This window comes from Talpa europaea (genome assembly GCF_964194135.1).
Source record: "Talpa europaea genome assembly, chromosome: 10".
Lineage (NCBI taxonomy): Eukaryota > Metazoa > Chordata > Mammalia > Eulipotyphla > Talpidae > Talpa > Talpa europaea.
Genome location: NC_140077.1, coordinates 74909026 through 74931283, shown reverse-complemented (window position 1 = coordinate 74931283; position 22258 = coordinate 74909026). Strand labels below are relative to the sequence as shown.

Genomic DNA, 22258 nt, shown 5'->3' with positions numbered 1-22258 from the left:
GGACCGAAGTACACTGCTGAGGGGAGCAGCGGGCGGCAGGAGAGGTCTGCACGCCATGTGGGACCCTCCTCTGGTGGCCAGGGAGCAGCCGGGGATCGAACCAGCACCACAGAGGCAGCGGGCAGCTTCGCAAGCCAGCGCTCAACCGCTGCGCCACCGGGGAGGCCCACTCTAGTATAATTTTTATAGTGCTTCCTTTTACTCTTAGGAATGTTCCAGTTTGGACAATAAATTACATGGTCACCCGACGACGCGGTGGTCCCCGGAAAAGGGGAGGTTCCAGATTCCCTGCCCCACCCAAAGGAGGGTGGAGCTGAGCAGGGAGGAGGAGAAGCTGGAGAGGAGACTGGGGAAGGAAGGAAGCAGGATGGGGAGCTAGAAGGAGACCTGGAGGAGGCACAGGGAGTAGAGACATATGAAGAAGCTGCTCTTGCTTTTTTGGTCCTAGGCTGGTTGAAATAGATGTGGGATAGATGAGAGACCTGTGGGGAGGTGACAATGGCAGCTTTTTTCTTGGCTTTGATGTTGCTCTTTTCCTCCCAGACTTGTCTGCCTGTTTCTGACCCTCTTCTATGGGTCACTGCCAGACTGTGTCTCAGCCACATGGCAGTGTTTCAGCCCTCACTGCCCCTGCTTTGGGCCAACCCTATTTGGCTGGCATTTACACTCGAGGGGATGGGTAACCATTAAAGGTCTTATATGTTTAGTCTTGTGGCCGATGGCAGAACCTACTTAGAGCAGGCAGGTCTGAGGGTTCTGGGGTGCCCCTCTCCCTGTCCTGTAACCCTTGGAATGAGCAGGCCTTGTTAAATTTCTAGCTTTATTTCTTGCCAACCATGTAGATTTCATCCTCAAACCCCATCAGGCAGAATTTCCTTTTCCCTCGAAGTCTCTTCTTCCTCATTCTGAGTCCAGACTTTGATCTGCCTGATCAGGAGCAAAGACTCCTGAGATGCTAGCACGAGCAGTCGTATGCAACTCAGCTCCTCCACAGAATCTGTTTCATAAAACACCCTCTGATCCAAATTTCCTTCAACCAGGGGCCCCAGCAGACTATAGCGAGCACAGCCTTTGGCATTCTTGAGGGGATCATAGCCCAGTTCTACTTGCCCGTGTTGCATCTGGTACTGCTTTTGTTCTTCAGAACCCGTCAGCACCTCTATCCGGATCACATTTTGTGGCCTTTCAAAAACCACAGTCAAGTAGTTGCCTCTTACAGCATCGAGGGTAGAAAAGCAGTCCTTGTTCAGAAAATATGCATAATCTGGAATAATGTTGGATATTGTCATCATGTCAGTGAGGACACTGGCACTGGGGTTGTCTGGTTCACCGAAGATCTTTTCCTCCTGCACGGGAAAGCACGTGTCCTGGAACACAGAATAATTGTCCCAGTGGTAGAAGACAGAGGGACTGAAACGAATTGGGACACTTTGGGCCAAGAGGAGCTGGAATTCAGAGAGAAGTGAGTGAGTGGGAATGTCCCGCTGCAAGAGGAGGAAGAAAGACGCCAGGCGGTGGAGGTCATGGGTGTGGAAAACTTTCCCGGAGAAACTCAGACTGGAGAACTCCAGGATTACCCAAGGTAGATCTTTCCAGGCTAATAATGTCCAGTAGATGGTGGACACAAACTTGGGGGCACAGCGAATATTATCTTCAAGCATCAGAAAGTATTCTGAGATGTTGATGGCGAAGTTCATGAGCAGGGAGTAACTGACTTTCTGCCTGGAGTAAAGTGCCTCGCAGTGTGAGGAGTTCCTGGCGCTCTTCAGATCTCCTAGGGAAGGAGAGGCACCAAGATGACCTTGTATCACAAGCAGCCTGTGGGCCTCGAGATGTGCTTTGAAAAGGCTTTGGATATTGGCAATCACTTGGCCGAGCAACTCAGAGTCAGGGACTGACAGGTGGACCAGCACCACAATGCAGTTCAGCTCAGATTCTGTGGAACCTTCAAACAGGGACTTCAGAGTGTCCAGGAGGTAGCTCTCTGAAGGATGCCTCACTGAGGAAATCCCCACCGTCAGCAGCTCTGGGGGTGGGGGAGAGATAGGGAATTTTTAGCACTCCAAGGAGGTGAAGACTTCCTAGATCTCTTCTCCCTGGTCTTCCCCTTAATGTCAATACCTGTGACAAATTCGCATTTCCTTGTCCAGGGATAGTGTGGTCCAGATAAGAGGTGAGTGTCCCCTCGGAAGTTGTGAAGTGGTTTTATTAGATCGCTGCTGTGAAAGGCTGAAGGGGGAATCTTTATGAAGGACAGGGCTCTCTCTGATGGGGAAGGCTTCCTTGTTCCAAAGGTAAATTGACTGGCTTGGCAATTGATCTCAGCCTGGCCTTGACCTAAGAGTTATTTTAGCTGCTATGAATCAGCCACATGTGGATTAGGGGATCTCCAGGGGCCTAAGTGAACCCCAAGTTCTGGTAACCTAGTGTACAGTGCGTCCACATCCATCAACCCTGTTTGCCCTCTACCAGGGCTCCCTCCCCTTCTCCTACCCTGTACTGTCCTCCCTGGGGACCTGCCATGAATGAGTTTCATTATGGGGGGGGGCTCCTTTGTGGGTGGCTATGGATTCTTCATTCTGTTAGTCATTCAAGGGGGCAGCAGGTGGGGAGAAAATATACTCAGGATTATAACCTGCACCAAATTCCCTAACATGCTCCTCTCAGAGTGCCCTCCTTTCCTTACCGGTTGCCAGCTCACTCTTCCTTGTTACCCACTTGTCTTGTTCTTGCAAGACTGTCTTGTCTGACCTTCTCCCAGTCTAACCACTCCCTCCCATGTACTCACTCTTTTTCCAGGGAGGAGCTCCAGCCAGGAGTTTGTAGTTAGCATGTTGGAGTAAAGGGGAGTTTTTCTGCATCTCCTTGAAGGTCTCTAGATGATTCTTGCTTTCGTTAGTGACTAGCTCCTTATGTAGCTGCCAAACTATTTTCTTCTTTTCTTCCTCCTGAGAATGGAATACACATCAGCTCTGAGGTTCAGCCCTAGATTTCTGGAGACAATTGAAGGGCAGATCCACTTGTTAGTCACCAGAGAGACTGAGTGTCAAAGCTCAGTTAACCATTATCCCCATCTCATCCTGGGCCTTCCAGAAGGTGTGGTGGACCCTGGAGTCAAGGAAGTGGGACTCCCTAATCTTGTGTGGTGTGTCCGCAGGAAAGCCCTGGGCTTACGTAGAGTAAAAAGTTGTCTGCCCCACCATGCCCCCCATCTAATTTCTGTACCATTGTCAGACTGCAAGAGTCACCTGCCTCAGTTTACACTGTGCGGGGTGCTGAAGACCAGTGAATTGTCCTGCCCTTTAGGGAATCACACACGGCCCCTCCATGCTACGGGTTTCCCTTTTCTTCAGTTCTGACCACGCACACTGAGCCACTTCCCACACCCACCTGCTTGCCTTTCTCTAGCTCGTCTGAGGCATTTAGGAAAGAATGTTTACACCAGAACCTCCGCGTGGCCTGTATTGGATTTGGTCTTTGCCACTTGCAGATGTTCTATGCTTAGGAAATTACTCTAGGGCTCTGAGTCTCAATCCCTTCACGTAAGGACTGGAAGGGTAACATCTCTCATGCAGGCTCTGGTGAGGAAACTAGCTGGCACCTAGGCAGGCATTACTGCCGCTAGGCCCACTCGTCAACCTGGTTTGCAAGAAGTGTCTTGTGTGTTGTTCTCTCCACACTTAAAATGCCTCTCTTCCTCCTTTTCCTCCTTCCATCCTTCTCTCCCCTCCCCTCCCTTCCCCTCCCCTCCCCTCCCCTTCCCTTTCCCTTTCCTTTCCCTATCCTTCCATTAACTTTTTAAAATTTTTTTACATTGTTCATTTTTAAACAATATTTGCTTCCCCACCCCCTCAGGTGTAGTCTCCATGGAATTTCCTTCCCCAATGCACCCGTGCACCATCACCTCAGTCCCCTGTGCTCCTCCCTCCCTCCCTCTGATCCCTCTCCCTCCTCCTCCCCTGCAGGATGTCTCTGATTTATAATTGTCTGTTTTTGCTTTGTTGTGTTTTGTATTGTTATTATTTTTTTTTACACTGATGTCTTATTTGGTTCCTCTATATTTATGCCATAAGTGAAGCTATCTGATATTTTTCTTTTTCCTTCTGGCTTATTTCACTGAGCATAATTCCTTCTAACTCCATCCATGCTGCTGCGAATGGCATGAGTTTATCTTTTTTGATTGCTGAATAGTATTCCATTGTGTATATGTACCACATCTTCTTGATCCAGTCATCTATTTTTGGGGATTTGGGTTGTTTTCAGGTTTTACCTATTGTAAATAGTGCTGCAATAAACATAGGTGTACAGGTGGTCTTTTGAATCAATGTTTTTGTGTCCTTTGGGTAGATCCCTAGCAGTGGAATTGCCGGATCATGTGGTAGCTCCATTTTTAGTAGACTGAGGAACACCCAGACAGCTCTCCATAGTGGTTGGACCAGTTTGCACTCCCACCAGCAATGTAGGAGAGTTCCTTCTTCACCCCATCCTTGCCAACATTTGTTATTGCTAGTTTTTTGATATGTGCCATTCTTAGTGGTGTCAGGTAGTGCCTCTTTGTGGTTTTGATGTGCATTTCCCCGATGATAAGGGATGTTGAACATTTTTTCATATGTCTGTTGGCCATTTGCATTCCTCTTTGGAGAAATGTCTTTTAAGTTCTTCTGCCCATTTCTTGACTGGATTGTTTACTTTGTTTTTGTTGAGTTGTGTGAGTTCTTTGTATATCTTTGTTATCAGTCCCTTATCAGTCGTATGGAGTACAATTTTTTTTCCCCAATCAGTGGGGTGTCTCTCTGTTTTGGTTAATGTCTCTTTTGCTGTACAGAAGATTTTCAGTTTGATGTAATCCCAGGTGTTTATCTTTTCCTTGACATTCTTTACTTTGGGTGATGAGTCTTTAAAGATGTTATTGAGGGCCTCCCTGGTGGCACAAGGAGTTAAGATGCAACCTATGAAACTGTGCGCAGCCACTACAGCACGAGTTCGATCCCCTGGCCAGCCAGGGAACAACCCACATGGCGCAGCAGGCCTCTCCTGACTTGCCTGCTGCTCAGCAGTTTGCACTTCAGTACATCTGCCTGTTCTGCTCCCCACTCTGTCTCTGGTGAATCCTCTCACTGCCCCCCACATCTCTGGCCTGTACCCCAGCTCTTGTATGCATAAATAAATAAATCTTTAAAAGATATTAAAAAAAATAAAGATGTTACTGAGATGTATGCTTTGTAGTGTTTTACCTACATTTTCTTCTATATATTTTATGATTTCAGTTCTTATGTCCAGGACTTTTATCCATTTTGAGTTGATTTTTGTGCATGGTGAGAGGTAGTGGTCTGGTTTTATTTTTTGCATGTAGTGGTCCAGTTTTCCCAGCACCATTTATTGAGCAAACTGTCCATGTTCCATTGCATACTTTGCTCCTTTGTCAAAGGTTAGTTGTCCATATAAGTGTGGCTTTATTTCTGGGCTCTCTATTTGGTTCCATTGGTCTATGTGTCTGTTTTTGTTCCAATACCAAACTGTTTTAATTATTTTGGCTTTATAGTACAGCTTGAAGTTTGGAAGTGTGATACCTCCTTTCTCTTTTGTTTTCATCAGTAGGGCTTGGCTATTTGTGGTTTTTTGATGGTTCTGTATGAATTTCATTAGTATTTGTTCTATTTCTTTGAAGAATGTCATTGAGATTTTTTTTTTGGAATAGCATTGAATCTCTATATTGCTTTTGGTAGGATGGCCATTTTAATAATGTTAATTCTTCCAATCCATGAGAGGGGATGTCTTTCCATTTCTTTGTGTCTTCTTCTATTTCTTTTAACAGTGTTTTATAATTTTCTTTGTATAGGTCCTTCACCTCTTTTGTTAGGTTTCTTCCCAAGTATTTGGTTTTATTGTTTTAATTATAGAAGGGATGATTTTCTTGATTTCTTCTTCTTCAGATTGTTTGTGTATAGGAAGGCTATTGCTTTTTGTGTGTTGATTTTGTATCCTGCTACTTTACTAAAAAGGTTGACTATTTTGAGTAATTTTTCTGTGGAGCTTTTAGGGTTCTCTATGTATATTATCATAGCGTCTGCAAATAGTGATAGTTTTACTTCTTATTTCCCTATTTGGATTCCTTGTATGTCTTTCTCTTGTCTTATTGCTTGGGCTAGGACCTCCAATATTATATTGAAGAGCAGTAGTGAGAGAGGACATCCTTGTATTGTTCCTGATCTTAACCTCCTTGTCTTTATTTAAATCTTGTACCTGTTTCAAAGCTAGTTCAGTATCTTTTCTCTACATCTGCCTTCTTCTTAAACTTCTGTGGTGATTCTAGAATGTTTGCATACCTGGAAAAGTCCCCTCCACGACTGAGGAATTGTCATATAGTGCAACTCGATTGTTGTACTTACCAATGACACACTGTAGTCAAGATACTCTTCGTTATTCTCTTGGAAGAAGAAGCTCAGAAAGATTAAGGACACAGCAATTATGATGTATGACCACAGGCAGTGCTGCATGGTCTTGGCCTGGTGTAGCTCTGCAAAGAAATGGAAGCAGGGCAAGGATCCTGAGTCATCCTGTGGACAAGTGTCAGGAAGATTTCCTCCTGCCTGGGACCTCCCACTTCCTTGCCCCATCTTTCCTCCTGGACACCACTGCCAAATGATTTCCTTAACCTTTTCTTTCTTTCTTTCTTTCTTTCTTTCTCTTTCTTTCTTTCTTTCTTTCTTTCTTTCTTTCTTTCTTTCTTTCTTTCTTTCTTTCTTTCTTTCTTTCTTCCTTCCTTCCTTCCTTCCTTCCTTCCTTCCTTCCTTCCTTCCTTCCTTCCTTCCTTCCTTCCTTCCTTCCTTCCTTCCTTCCTTCCTTCCTTCCTTCCTTCTTTCATTTTATTTAGTTATACAAGAGCTGGGGTACAGGCCAGAGGCGTGGGAGGGTGAGAGGATTCACCAGAAACATAGTGGGGAGCAGAGCAGGCAGATGGACCTAAAGCACTGCTGAGGGGAGCAGTGAGCAAGACAGGAGAGGTCTGCTGCATCCTGTGGGTATCTCCCTGGCTGACCGGGAATCGAACCCATGCTGCAAAGGCTGTGGACAGCTTCACAGCACTGCCCTCAACCCCCCTGCACCACCGGGGAGGCCCTCCTTAACCTTTTCTGACCCACTCGGGCCCTTCTCCCCTGCTTGTCACCATCTAAGAAAATACAAAGACCAAGGAGCTTGATACTGTCCAATCTCTACCTTCTTCACCTCCTGCCTGGATTTCCAGGTGAAATTATAGTAGCTTCTTTCTTTTATCCACTCTTGGAGAAGAGAAGCAACCAAAGATGTGTCTCCAAGAAGAGGAAATCAATGACTAGTTATTAATCACTCCCTTCCCCAAATTTCAAACTCAAGCCAAAGTCTCTACACAGGTGTCAATGACTAATAAATTAGATTTCATCCACTAGCTCCCCACTTACTTTTTTGTCTGATTGTTTCCAGGATTATGTTAGGCAGATTAGGAGGTTTTGAATGAAGTCAGAAGGAGCAGAGAAAGCTGGATATCTCCCCAGTGCTGGACAGGTAAGAAGGATGGAACCTGAAAGTGACTAGAAATTTCCAATCATGTGAGTCTTTACCGTATTTGAGTGCTATATCCACCTGAGTCTTTGTATCTAACAGAAAATATTGCTTGAGGGTTTAACAAAGAAATCAAAAGAAAAACTTTAATGTTGCAGGAGGGGTCCCTGACTGGCTCTTCTGAGGTAGCAGAAAGCAGTCTCCCTCCCAGGAGACCCTGCTTGACAACCATTGTTCACCCTGAATGGGGAGTTGCTCACCACTCCAGCCTCAGTCAAGCACCTGTGTCTGTGTAAGGTGGAGACAAAGTTTTAAAGCCAGCTTTCTAGTCATCTCAAATCCAGACAGTTGGCAATTAGCTGTCAGTTGAATCAAATTGGCAAGGGTAGGTTTTGAATAACTCCTTCCCCTGTTGATGGGCCTCCCAGATGGTACATGGAGAAGTCATTGCTTCCATTCCTAACCGCCCCCCCCCCCAACTCCCATCCCCTGCTGCTGTCTCCTTGTGCTGCTTGGTGAGTCTTTTAGTCACCACAAATTGGTCCTCAAATCTCCAGTTCTTTCGTGAACCCAGAACCTCCCAGTGGGCCTCTGAAGTTTCCTTTCTTCCCTTTATCTGCTCTTTGTCATTACCAAGAGTGCATCTCCACATCTTTTTTTCCCTCTCCCACCCCTCCCTTCCAGGCTGGCACTAGGCAAAATGTAGACTGGCCTTTCACTAAGAAAGAAGATAAAAAATGGCATATTCTCTTAATGGGTTTAGTTTTGTTAATTTAGCTTTTTTAAATATGAGAAATAGAACCTAGATGTGGGGTGAGATATTGCTAATAAGTACTGTTTTTTTCTTTCAGTTCTGAGATTTAATTGACCTACCACATGCTAAATTTTAGGTTACAACATGTCGACTTGACGTATATGTATTGTGAAATGATCACTACCACACCCTATGCCTTTACTTCATAGAGGTCCAGGAAAGGAAAAAAAAATGTCCTTGTGATGAGAGGTTTAAAAATTTACTCTTAGCAACCTTCAAACATACCACAGTGTAGTTTTAAATGTAGTTGTACTTTATATCCCAACACTTCTTTATCTCACACCAGAAGTTTGTAACTTTATCCAGTTCCCTCTCCTCCTACCCTCTGCCACTGGTAACCACAGACCTGATCCCCTTTTCTATGAGTTGCTTGTTTTTTTGTTTTTTTTTTTTAAGATTCCACATCTAAGTAAGATCATAGTATTTGTCTTTCTCTGCCCGACTTATTTCATTTAGCATAATGCCCTCAAGACCCATCCATGTTGGGGCAAAAGTCAGAATTCCCTTTTTTTTCCAATTTTTATTTATTTATGCATACAAGAGCTGGGATGTAGGCTAGAGGTGATGGGGGGGGGTGGGGTGTGAGAGGATTCACCAGAGGCAGAGTGGGGAGCACAACAAGTGGATCTACTGAAATACGCTGCTGAGGGGAGCAGCGGATGAGACAGGAGAGTTCTGCTCTGTCATGTGGGTTTCTCCCTGGCTGGGGATTGAACTCAGGCTGTGGCAGTGATAGCCCTGAGACTAACCCCTACACCACCAGGGAGGCCCCTCCCTTCTTTTTTTGGTTGAATAATATTCCACCACATACGATGGTATAAACACACACACACACACACACACACACACACAAACATCACATTTTCTTTATCATAAGAATGTTGTTTCCATGAGACCATGTATTTAAAAGCTCTAGTTTTCCTTCAGGATATAACTTCTTTGAACTAAAACCTTTCTCCTTGCCTTCCCTTCCCCTCTTCAAATCCTCTCTCAATTTTCCCTCTTTCCCCTCTTAAGACCAAATAACAAGCAGGCAAAAAGAGAGAAACTTTTGAAAATTTTATATTGAAGTTAAGATGGCTAGAGAGGATCTAGAACACTTTTTTTTTTTTTGCAGTAAGGGTTATATATAATTTCAATGGTCAATCTGTTATTTCTTTCTTTTATGGTCTGATTTTTTTTGGTCTGGTTTAAGAAATAATATATACTACTAGGCTGCAAAGATATTTTTATATTCACTTCTAGAATTTTTAGTGTTAGTTCCCCCACCCACAACTTTACTCAGGTATATTTGACATAAACTGTATATATTTAAATCTATATCTTGATGTCTTGATAAACATTTACATTATGAACCAATCACTACACTCTAAATAACATATCTATCAATCTAAATACCAATCTAATAACATATCTATCACCTCACATAGTTACCAAAATAAAGTTGCCACATTTGAGTTACTTTCTTAGCAAATTTCATATATGCAATACATTTTTATCTTTATTTATACATATATTTTACATCATTGCTCATTTTTTTTAAAATTTTTTTTTAATAGAGGCATGTTTTATTTATTTATTTGTTCGTTTGTTTATACATGCACTGGGTACAGTCAGAAGCGCGGGAGGGTGAGAGAATTCACCAGAGCCAGAGCGGGGAGCAGAGCAGGCAGAAGGACCGAAGTACACTGCTGAGGGGAGCAGCGGGCGGCGGGAGAGGTCTGCGCGCCATGTGGGACCCTCCTCTGGTGGCCGGGGAGCAGCCGGGTATCGAACCGGTGCCGCAGAGGCTGAGGGCAGCTTCGCAACCCAACGCTCAACTGCTGCGCCACCGGGGAAGCCCACATTGCTCATTTTTAAACAATGCTTGCTTCCCCCCCTCCAAGTGTAATCCCCATAAAATTTCCTTCCCCAATGCACCCATGCACCATCACCTCAGTCCCCTGTGCTCCTCCCTCCCTCCCTCTGATCCCTCTCCCTCCTCCTCCCCTGCAGGATGTCTCTGGCTTACAGTTGTCTGTTTGTTTTTGTTTTGTTTTGTTGTGTTTTGTTTTGTTATTATTTTTTCCCCTGATGTCTTATTTGGTTCCCCTAATTTCTTCCTATAAGTGAAACCATCTGATATTTTTCTTTTTCCTTCTGGCTTATTTCACTGAGCATAATTCCTTCTAGCTTCATCCATATTGCTATAAATGGCATGAGTTTATCTTTTTTGATTGCTGAATAGTATTCCATTGTGTATATGTACCACATCTTCTTGATCCAGTCATCTATTTTTGGGGATTTGGGTTGTTTTCAGGTTTTACCTATTGTAAATAGTGCTGCAATAAACATAGGTGTACAGGTGTTCTTTTGAATCAATGTTTTTGTGTCCTTTGGGTAGATCCCTAGGAGTGGAATTGCAGGGTGGTATGGTAGCTCCATTTTTAGTAGACTGAAGAACCTCCACACAGCTTTCCCTAGTGGCTGGACCAGTTTGCACTCCCACCAGCAGTGCAGGAGAGTTCCTTTTTCACCACATCCTCACCAACATTTGTTGTTGCTAGGTTTTTTAATATGTGCCATTCTTAGTGGTGTAAGGTGGTGCCTCTTTGTGTTTTTGATTTGCGTTTCCCCGACGATAAGGGATGTTGAACATTTTTTCATATGCCTGTGGCCATTGCAATGAAGTATTTTTAACTATAGTCTCATCACTCTACAGTAAATCCCCAGAACTTAATCTTGTGTAACTGAAACTATACTCTTTGACTAAGAGCTCCCCACTTCTCCCTTTCCCCAGTCCCTGGCAACCCTATTCTAATCTGCTTCCATAATGAGTTTGGCTATTTTAGATTTCTTATACAAAGGAACTCATGCAGTATTTGTCTTTCTGTGTCTGACTTATTTCATTTGGCACAGTGTTCTCCAACCTTATTTGCTTCAAGTTGTAGAAAATGGCGGGATTTCCTCTTTTTTCAATGCTGAATAATGTTTCTTTGTGTATATACAAATCATTGTCTTTATCCATTCAGCTATCAGTGGACATTTAGGTTGTTTCTCTATCATGGTTATTGTGAAGAATGCTGCAATAAACATAGCTTGCCTATATCTTTTTGAGATACAGATTTCATTTCCTTTGGCTATATACACCCAAATTGAACTGCTGTTTCATACGGTGGCTCTATTTTTAAGTGTTTGTGGAACCTATATACTGTTTTCCATGGTGGCTGCACCAATTTACATTCCCACCCATCGTGAACGGATTCCCTTTTCTCCACATCTGCACCAATACCTGTCATTTTTTTTTAAAGATTTATTTATTTATGCATACAAGAGCTGGAGTGCAGGCCAGAAATGTGGGGGGTGAAAGGATTCACCAGAGACAGAGTGGGGAACAGAACAGGCAGACTGACTGAAATACACTGCTGAGAGGAGCAGTGGGCGAGATAGGAGAGGTCTGCTGCGCCATGTAGGTTGCTCCCTGGCTGGCTGGGCATTAAACTCATGCTGCATAGGCTGCGGACAGCTTCATTGTGGGGTGCTTAACCCCTTGCGCCACCAGGGAGGCCCCATTTCTTTTTTTTTTTTTAAGATTTATTTATTTATGCATACAAGAGGCAGAGTACAGGCCAGAGGTGTGGGGGGTGAGAGGATTCACCAGAGACAGAGTGGGGAACAGAACAGGCAGACTGACTGAAAATCACTGCTGATGGGAGCAGCGGGTGAGTCAGGAGAGGTCTGCTGCGCCATGTGGGCAGCTCCCTGGCTGGGGATCAGACTCGTGCTGCAGTGACTGGGGACAGCTTCATAGGTTGCATCTTAACCCCCTGTGCCACCAGGGAGGTCCTTAATACTTTTCTTGACTGAAAGAAGTGCTATCATTGAGTTCATCATAAACTATTATGTAAGAAGCAGACAGATGTTATTAACTTTGTCTCAGGATAATCAGGGAAGGCTTCACAAAGTAGTTAACATTTAAGTTAGAATTTGAGTGTGTACTGGGAATATTTTAGGTGAGTCTGAAAGGGCACATTAGATGATCTTAATTTTGGGTGGGCAGGAAGCAATAGAATATGATCTGAGAAATTTGATGTGAAGACTCTTATGAGTAATACAGGGTTGATGTTTACCAAGTTACAAGCAGTTAGTAAGCAGTGGGTGTGCCCCAATGTCCTAGCCATCTGGATCCCTTCTCTGAGAGGACTCAGGCCTCCCAAGAACTCAAAAACTAAGTGTTAAGAGCTGGCACAGCAGGGACCTTCTAAGACCTTGTGCTATTTCTGGGACTCGTGCTTGATTGAAGGATGTTTGTTTCACCCAGTTTCCAATACTTTCAAGCACCACTTCTGATTTAATGCAAACAAAGAGACCCAAAACCAAATCCTCCAAGAGAGAGAATATTTACTGAACAACTTACATGCCAGATGCGGTGATAATGGTGATGGAAGTCATTTGTTAATGTGTTCTTATTAAATACTTGGAAATACTGTTGGCATGTTTTTTATCCTCACATTAAAGATGAGGAGAGGAAATTAAGAGTAGTAAAGAGAAGGAAATTTTATTAAGTGTTTGCTATTGGAAGATGCTCCTCGGCTCCTGCCTTGGGCCAGGGGCATTAGTATTTATCTATCTAGACTCTGACTCCATCCTTGGCCCAAGTGCCTTAGGATATTCCACTCTAGAGCTCACTTTCCCACTTCTGGGTGCCTGATGTCAACTGCCTGAGCCATGTGTCCACTTTGTTGTTCAGAGCCCCCTCCATGAGACTTGGTGTGCACAACATGTGAAGCAGAAAACTTCACACTGTACCCACGCCCATATGTCCATCCACATTCCTTTACTCCAGTCCTTGGCATCCCTTTAGTCCTTCCCTTCAAGGCCCCTGATTGGACAGCCAGACTTTTGGCTCTTGCCCAGGAATCATGAATGACCAGGTACACAGTCTAGCTCTCTGCCCAATGGGAAGATTTTCCTTCTCTATGTCTTTTAAAGTCACCCCTTAATATGGCTGTAATTCAGTCACTGTCCATTTTCAGCTTATACTCATGTATTGAGCATACCTACATGTAAATCAAACTTGGGCCTTTTCCCTATCCTTCAGCTAGCCATATGGAATTTTCCATATGGCCACAGGTGTGAGCTGAGTAACAGCATGATGTAACCAAGCTGGATGACATGGGAGCATGCCAAGTGACGTGGGAGTCCAGGCTGCCTATTAACACAGCTTACTCACACCTGCTGGTCCTGCTGCATCCAAGATGTACCATTTTTATTTTTGATGGGCTGCTGCTGGCCTTGCCTGACTTTTGAATCTCTGGATATCAGTATCAACTCAGATCTTATGTCCAACCCTCGAGAATATGTCTGAGTACCCTCCACCCTCACCTTCCCAGTTGTTCAATTACTCAAGTAAATGACTTTAGGTCCCTTGGGAGAAAAAACTGGGAAATAATTACAGGATAAACATGATACAGGTCTTTCCTTCTAGAGGCCTGGTCATTTCTTCTATTAATGCACATGGATCTGAAAATTACCTCAGGTCCAGGAACCATGAAGGGTTACAAATTTTTACCTGTGTGAAAGTCCAAATCCACTTGCTCCTTCCTTTTTGCCTTTTCTTGGCTGTAGTTGTTAAATATCAGCCTTATTGTCTGACTGTTTATTTCTCCTGTAGTGATAATATTTCATATCAACTTAATTTTAACCTCTATTTTCATGTGTTCTTGAGGGTCATGAGCAAGCCAACCCCAAATCCTTGTCTTACTATTTTCCCACTCTTAGTGCCCCTTCGTTAATTCATACCTACCAAGATGATACCAAAATGGGATTAGATATACAAGAGATTTATTGGTGGAGGGAGATTTACTAATGGAGGGGGAAGGTGAAGATGGGGAGAGGCCTCAAATAAGGGTGAAGATCTGAAAACTGTGGATGTTGACAGAAAAGGAAGGATTGACCATGAAGGGTCTAAGACTATAGTTTGGTTCTGAGAAAGTTTTGCATAGGCTTATGGGGCACCCTCGAGCAAACCTCACCAGCTGAGGATGGGCCCATGTTTTCAGAATGGGCCTTATGTGGTACCCCCACTGTGGTTGCCATTGATAGGGAGCATTTGGCGGCAATTGTGGCTTTGGCACCAACACTATGGTGGATCTACAGGGCAGCAGTGGGACTGTCAGTCAATCATGGTGCTTGTAGCAGGAAATTTGAAGAGTACTTTTTATGGCTGCCACATTCTCTTGCCGCAGCCCTTGCACCTGAGGCTCTCAAAGCTTCTACCTCCCATCCTGTTTTTCCCACATCCTTCTTGTTTTCATCATCATTATCCCATTGTCCTGTTTCCAAATTCTCCATTTTTTTTAAAGATTTATTTATTTATGCATACAAGAACTGGGGTGTAAACCAGAGGTGCGGGGGTGGTTGAGAGGATTCACCAGAGACAGATTGGGGAGCAGAACAGGTAGATCTACTGAAATACACTGCTGAGGGAAGCAGTGGGCAAGACAGGAGAGGTCTGTTGCGCCATGTGGGTAGCTCCCGGGCCGGCTGGGGATCAAACTCCTGCGGCAGTGACTAGCGATAGCTTGATAGTGCTATCTTCAACCCCTGCACCACCAGGGAGGCCCCCAAATTCTTTATTTCTATCCACATTGACCAAAATCCCTTGGCCACACTACCTGGCTTTATATTTGAGCTTTACCCAAATATTCCTCTTAAATTGGTCCTTTCCTCTTTCTTTCTCCTTGCCTTTTTGGATTATGGATCTCAAGTTACTGAAAATCTCTGCTTAGACACTGCATATTATATATGAATTTAAGACTCAGGGTTCCAGATTCGGTGCTCAGATTTTTCTGGGAATAAAGATCTCATAGCAAAATGGGCTAAAAACACGTTGATAAAATGTCCAATGTTTTTCCTATCAGAAAAATTCAATTTCCCTATAGTCCCAGAGATAAGATGATGCTGGAAATAGGAACTATTAGAAATCACAGCAAATTATTTTTCAATAACTTTGATACTATTCAAAAACTATCCTGGCATATTGGGAGTTCATGTAGAAGAGGATTCTGCTTAACCATAAAAGGTTCCCAATAAATGGTTATCAAGTGAATGACTCACTACCTTCCATGAAAAAATAAGATCACAGAGAAAATGTTCCTCTCTTGGCCAATCTATCTTTGTGGTCACATAGCCCATTCAGCTTTATTTATTTATTTATTTTTTAAGATTTATCCGTTTATGCATACAATAACTGGGGTACAGGTCAGAAATGTGGGGGCAAGAGAATTCACCAGAGACAGAATGGGGAACAGAACAGGCAGACTGAAATACACCACTGAGGGGAGCAGCAGGTGAGCCAGGAGAGGTCTTCTGCGCCATGTGAGTAGCTCCCTGGCCGGGGATTGAACTCGTGCTGCAGTAGCTGCAGACAGCTTCACAGGTTGTGTCCCAACCCCTTGCACCACTAGGGAGGCCACCATTCAGCTTTTAATTAACCCATTTCTTGTTTGATGAAAGATCTTCTGTCTCTTTCTTGCACTGCTTGAGTCTTGTGACAGGAGCATCAGTCAGTCCTACCCACAAGTTCTTGTTTCTAGAAGTTTGGTGTTCTTAATCCAAGGAGACAATTTTGGATGGTAGATCCTTTTGGATAGAAAATCAGGGAAGGGGCCTCCTTGGTGGTGCAGTGGGTTGAGCGCCACGCTGTGAAGCTGTCCGCAACCTCTGCAGTGCAGGTTTGACTACCCTGTTGGCCAGGGAGATTCCCACACGGCACAGCAGACCTCTTCTGTCTGGCCTGCTGCTCCCCTCAGCAGTGCTTTCGGTCCATCTGTCTGTTCTGCTCCCCGTTCTGTCTCTGGTGAATCCTTTCACCCTCCTGCACCTCTGGCCTGTGCCCCACTTCTTGTATAAATAAATCTTAAAAAAAAAAAAAAAGAAAATCAGGGAAGGGTTTAACAAGCCCACTTCACCTGCCCATGGCTCTCTGGGACCTAGAAGATGTTACCTTCACTTAGCCTATCAACATGCTCAATCTTATGTATTGATAACCTTGAAAGTACCTAACAATGAGGTCTCCCTGGCCAAGTTCAATACTTTAATGTTTGTTAAAAGAAACTCCGTAGACTCTTTCAACCTAGCCACTCTCAGAACTCTCAGTGGTTTCTTCATATACTCTTAAACTTCAGTTAATCCAGAGGTTGATGTGCCTGAATATTATTTCAGAGGGTGAAGTGGCTGTCACAAGCAATCTCACACATTTCACCTTCTTCCCAGACTCATTATATAAAACCCTCTTATTCAGGGTGCCATTTATCAGAAGCCCCAGCAGAATATAGTCATCACAGTCAGTGATTCTATTAGTAGCATCAAAGCCCAGTTCTACTTGTCCCTCTTTCAGCTGGTTCTCATCTTTTAGGTGAGAGTCAGTCAGGACTTGAACTTGGAACACTTGGGCAGGTTTGTCCAAAACCACTGTCAGATGGCTGCCAACTTCCACCTCCTTGCTAGAAAAGTAAGTCCCATTCAAGCTGTAGGCGTTCATGGGGACAGTGTCATTGGTAGCCTTTAGGTTAGTGTAGACGGAGGCAGCAGGGTTGCTTGGAGAACCAATGTCATTTTCTTCAAATTCTTCATCATTGAGGCTATTAGATGTTTTTCCAAAGGAGGAGAAATTACCCCTGTCCTGGAAGAGAGAAGGGAAGAATTGGATTGGTGCTTGTTGCATGAGGTCATGAAAATGGATGAGGAGGGAGCCATAGGGCATATCTTGGTAGAAGAGGAGAAGGAAATGAGCAAAGCTTGGGAGGTCTCTAGTACGAAAGAGTTTTCCAGTGAAGGGCAGCTGAGAGAACTCCAGAGTCACCCATGGCTTGTACTCCCAGGCAGACACAGTAGTAGCTATCTGGGTGACAAATCCAGGGGCACATTGTACACCATCGGCCATCATCAGGAAATAGTCAGAGTACGGGGCAGCAAAGTTCATGAGGAAGGCATAATCCATGTTCTGCTTGGAGTAGAAAGCTACATAGGCAGGGTTGCCATTCCAGTTTTTCTTACGTTTCTTCAAGGGAAGGTAGCTTTTAAGAGGACTATTGATCAGTACTAGCTGTCCAGCCTGGATGTATGGTTTAAAGAGGGTTGAGATGCTGGCGCTCATTTGACCAAGCCACTTGCGGTCAGCATATGCTAGGTGTACCAGAACAATAAAGTGTTTCTGCTCCGATGAGGAGGAAACAGAGAAGAGAGATTGCAGGGTGTCCAAGAGGGAGCTCCTTCTGGGGTGCTGCACTGAGGAAATCCCTATGGTCAGCAGTTCTAGGATTGGGGAGAAAAAGAGGACCATTATCACCTGAGGGAAGTGAAGAAAAGTGAGAAAGTGAAGAAAAGTCGCTATGGGTGAGATTAGGATACTCTCCTAGGTCTTTCCACATGCCAACTTCGTGTGTTAGTAATTTCACATTTTCTCTTCCACAGAACTGAGTATCCATGATATTATGAGCTACTATCAGGTTACAAATTGTCAGTTAAAAAAAACACTACCTTTTGAAAAGTATCGTGGGAGAGATAAAAATGATAAACTAAAAACTTTTGCATCTATGTCTCCTCCCACCCAAAATCCCATTGAAAAATAGAAAGAGTGCCAGGCGAGAACCCCAGGATTTGAAGAATTCCCAGAAGATAGAATACGGAAAAGGATTAGTGGAGAAATCTAAATGGAAGAATTCACCATCCTAAGACACACATACTCAACTTCCTACCAAAAGCCCCAGAGTTCAGAGTCACCAAATCAAAGCACTGGGCCCTGGGATGCTCACCCTGACACTTATGCTCACCCTGACACTTGTTTCCAGAACCAGGGATCAGTGACCACCAAGGGCCTGGGGTGGCAATATCCATTCCAAGGCTAAAGTCTGAAGGGTTTCTGTCTAAATACCTGAAGCCTGGTGTGTGGGTCCTGGGGTTGGCTTCAGACTCTAAGCCAAGCACTCCCGGCCAGAGTTGGGGACCAGCGGGGGAAGGGGCTACATGGCTCCCAGGGCGTTTTCATCTACCGGGAAGCTCTGGGTATGGTGGGCCTATCAGACGTTCAAAAATTTTGAGGTTGCCAGAGTGTGTATAAGCAAAAAATGTAGAAATGCTCCAAAGGACTCAGGGCTCTTTTAGAAGAGGTGGGGGGACACATCTCTCAGAAGACCAACTGCCCACGTTCCTTACTTGTTCCTTGCATCACCGCCCTTTGGCAATCTAATGAGGTTTCCACGCTCACAGCCCCCTTTCACAGAGAGGCAATCAGGGATGTTTATTTAGACGGGAGAAATACGCTGTTCATTGTAGCCCCTCGGATCTAAATAGGAACCATGAATCACCAACATAATGGAAGAGAAAGAAGTCAACCAGGAGCACTCCAGAAATAGAAGTTACCAGAGGAAACAGGGAATTGAAGAGCATTTCAAATATATTAAATCAGTCCTCAGAGAGATTGATGTTGGAATTATCAGGCATGTATTTTCTAATAGCTATTCCAGTTGTCCTCAAAGAAGTTAAAGAAAAATAGGCTTGCAATTTATTTTTTTCCTTTATTTTTAAAAATTTTCTTTTTATTTATATATTTTTTACATCATTGTTCATTTTTATTTTATTTTTTTATACAAGCACTGGGTACAGTCAGAAGCGCGGGAGGGTGAGAGGATTCCCCAGAGCCAGAGCAGGGAACGGAGCAGGCAGAAGGACTGAAATACACTGCTGAGGGGAGCAGCGGGCGGCAGGAGAGGTCTGCATGCCTTGTGGGACCCTCACCAGCGGCTGGGGATTGAACCGGCGCTGCAGAGGCTGCGAACAGCATCGCAACCCAGTGCTCAACAGCTGCGCTACCGGGGAGGTCCTCACTGTTCATTTTTAAACAATGTTTTCTTCCCTTCTCCGCACCCCTCAGGTGTAGTCCCCACAGAATTTCCTTCACCAATGCACCTATGCACCGTCACCTCAGTCCCCTGTGCTCCTCCCTCCCTCCCTCTGATCCCTCTCCCTCCTCCTTCCCTGCAGGATGTCTCTGATTTATAATTGTCTATTTGTTTTTGTTTTGTTTTGTTATTATTTAGGAAGTCTCAAAAAAGAAAAAAAGACCTTATTTTGTCTCAAGATTTATTTTTTTCTTATCAAATACGATTGCAACATATGGGGAATCAAATGAGGTTCCTCATTTTTTACAAAGATGGTGTCTTAAGTAAAGGAAGTTTCTGTTCCTTCTAAAGCTGAAGCCAAAGAACAAGCTTTTAAAGCCAAAAAAAGCAGTGCTGAAACATGCTCACAGTCACAAGAACAAGAAGACCCACACATCACCCACCTTCCTGGGGCCCCAGACACTGCGATGCTGAAGGCACCTCAGAAGAGCACCCCGGGGAGAAACAAGCTTGACCACTGTGACATCATCAAGGTCCCCTTGATACCGACTCAGCCATGAGGAAGATGGAGGACAATACCACCCTTGTATTCATGGTGGAGGTCAGGCAACTAGCACCAGATCCAATGGGCTGTGAAGAAGCTCTGTGACATTGACGCGGCCAAGGTCAACACCCTGATCAGACCTGATGGAGAGGAGAAGGTGTGTGTTCGACTGGCTCCTGACAGTGATGCTTTTGGATGTTGCCAACAAAATTGGGATCATCTAAGCTGAGTCCAGCTGGCTAATTCTAAATATGATTTTTTTCATCATAAAAACAAAAGAAGTGAGTGTCCTAGTTGGACCTCAGGAGGGTGCACAGTGCCAATAAGTCTATTTCAGCAAAGAGAATCACAAGTTCCTGACAGATAAAAGGCTACATATTCTTTAGACACAGACTTAGGATGCCAGCAGGGTTACCATGCCAGGGGTATGTGAGCACCACAGACTGATCTAGGCTGGAGCTTGAATTTTGAGAGTTATAGTGGCATAAAGATGGTCTTTACGGCTGTAGGGCTGAACGAGATCACTAAGACAGTCTAAACAAGGACTGAATCCTTGGGTACATCAACATCACATGTGGAGAAAGAAGATCAGCCAGAGGGAAATTGAGAATCTACCAGTGAAGTTGGAGAAAAACAAGAGTGTGAGGTTCTGGAGGCAGTTGAGAAAGTTTTGAAAGAAGAGAGTGATCTGTGTCAAATGCTGTCATAGATCACTTTTCCTTTTCATCTGTCTTCTCTCTCTCCTCTTTCCTGATTTGCCCCTGCACATTCTGTACCTCTTGTACATACTCACTTTTCTCCACAGGGGGCTCGCCAAGCAAAATATGGGGATTCACATTTGTGAGTGATCCAGAGTTTTCCTGCATATCTTTGAAGGTTTCCAGGTGCTTTGCTCTGCCAGGGCTGATCTGCATCTGGGCTCTCTGCAAGGCTAGTGCCTCCTTTTCTTCCTGAGAAAAAAAGTTAAGTTTCAGCTCTATGATTCATGCCCTTTGGGGATAATGCTGGGTGGATTCCCTTTTGCATAACATAATAAAACATCTCCAGGATACAGGGCAGCTGGCTCAGAGTTCCCTTCAGTTTCTTCCTTATTGTCTAAAAATGTTTGATGCTAGGACTTCCTGTATAGGTTGTGGGTCCTGGGGTGAAAGGAACTGAGCTTTCTCTAGCTCCCCTGAATGATATGCAGGGAATGAGACTGTGGCATCTATGCCGGTCTTCATCCACAATCACCCCTCTGACATGAGTTATTCAATCCCATAACGGACAAAATGTGTTAGGTGTGAGAGCTATGAGACAAGGTCATACTGTTAGGGGGAAATGATGTCCTGATTTAATCCCATGCAGGCTTTGTGGACCCCACCCCCACTCCAGACTAAAGCATCAAGACATTGGGAAAGACAAATCCCATCACCACCAAGGGGAAGATGGCTGGGACCTGAGGGTGGAGTTGGGCAGCCAGGTTGGATATAAAAACCAGACAAGTGGGCCTTGGGGTCTCTCTGGCTCGCGATCACTCGCCTCCCGGCTTCACGGCTCCTGGCTGGCGGCCAGCTCTCAGAGCGCCATTTTGGGATTCCTGATCGGCGGATTGGGTAGGACTCATTTAAAACTTTGTCTCCCACTTTTCTCCCAGAGCTGTGCATTTCCTCATTTCCCCTTCCCTTGTAAATAAACCTTTTATTAACCTTTCACGTGTGCCTGCAGTAGAGCATTGATAAGTCCTTTTAAGCGCGCGGGTGAGGACCCACAGTCAGGCACCCCGTTTTGTATCGAGGTTGCTCTACAACAATACCACTCCAGTGCCCCAATCTAAACTCCTTCCCATTAGAAATTCGAGTTCAAATTCAAATTCATCCACCACTCTCCCTTTTCTTATTTGTATTTCCTGGGTTATGGTGGGATTTTCTCAGCTCCTTAGAAATTTCTTGACTAGGACAAATGACTTAACTACACCCAGGTTCAGGATCCTATTACATAAAAATGGGGCAAAATGTATAACTTGGAAATCAAGGGAAATTTTCAAAATAGGAAAGTACTAAACAAAGAAAATATTTTCTACCTTAGTATTCTACTTATTATTTCTACTTAGTATTCTACTTATTGCTGTTAAAAAAAAGAAAGGGCATGGGTAGGGTAGAGAAGGTCAGTTTTGCTGAATCACTAAATAAACATCATTTCCAGCCCCGAATTCTCTCCTCCAGTGCTACACCCCTTATTGCCTCAATGATGCATGGGTCCTCCAACGTTATTATTTTTCTTCTTTGAATGTCTCTGTTGCTAACAATTTCACGCAGACACTTAGGTAATGTCTCCTTTTTTTCAGTCCAGGGATTCAACTTTGCCCCACCCATGCTTTCTGATACTCACTGTGGACAGGAATATTGTAGTGTCAAAGGGGTTTCCTTTAATGAAAAAGATGATTGGTAACATCATGACTGTCGCAATAATGATGAGTCTCCAGAAGAAATCTCTCAT

At 44.2% G+C, this 22258-nt stretch overlaps 2 protein-coding genes across 2 annotated transcripts; both read right to left on the bottom strand.

Annotated features, from left to right (window-relative positions):
- Nucleotides 1–851: 851 nt before the first annotated feature.
- On the bottom strand, nucleotides 852–6603 carry LOC311178799 (alpha-1,3-mannosyl-glycoprotein 4-beta-N-acetylglucosaminyltransferase-like protein MGAT4E; the record flags this gene model as incomplete). The annotated part of the gene is made up of 3 exons (XM_084245531.1): nucleotides 6390–6603; nucleotides 2789–2948; nucleotides 852–2026 (listed from the first exon to the last, which is right to left on the bottom strand). Exons 1-3 carry the CDS (start codon nucleotides 6495–6497, stop codon nucleotides 852–854), a joined length of 1443 nt encoding a protein of 480 aa, XP_084101657.1. The 5' UTR covers nucleotides 6498–6603.
- A 9541-nt stretch (nucleotides 6604–16144) lies between these two features.
- LOC311178385 (alpha-1,6-mannosyl-glycoprotein 4-beta-N-acetylglucosaminyltransferase-like) lies at nucleotides 16145–22258 on the bottom strand (the record flags this gene model as incomplete). The annotated part of the gene is made up of 3 exons (XM_084244928.1): nucleotides 16145–17650; nucleotides 20574–20730; nucleotides 22151–22258. The coding sequence occupies 3 exons, from the start codon at nucleotides 22256–22258 to the stop codon at nucleotides 16518–16520; spliced, it is 1398 nt and encodes a 465-aa protein (XP_084101054.1). The 3' UTR covers nucleotides 16145–16517.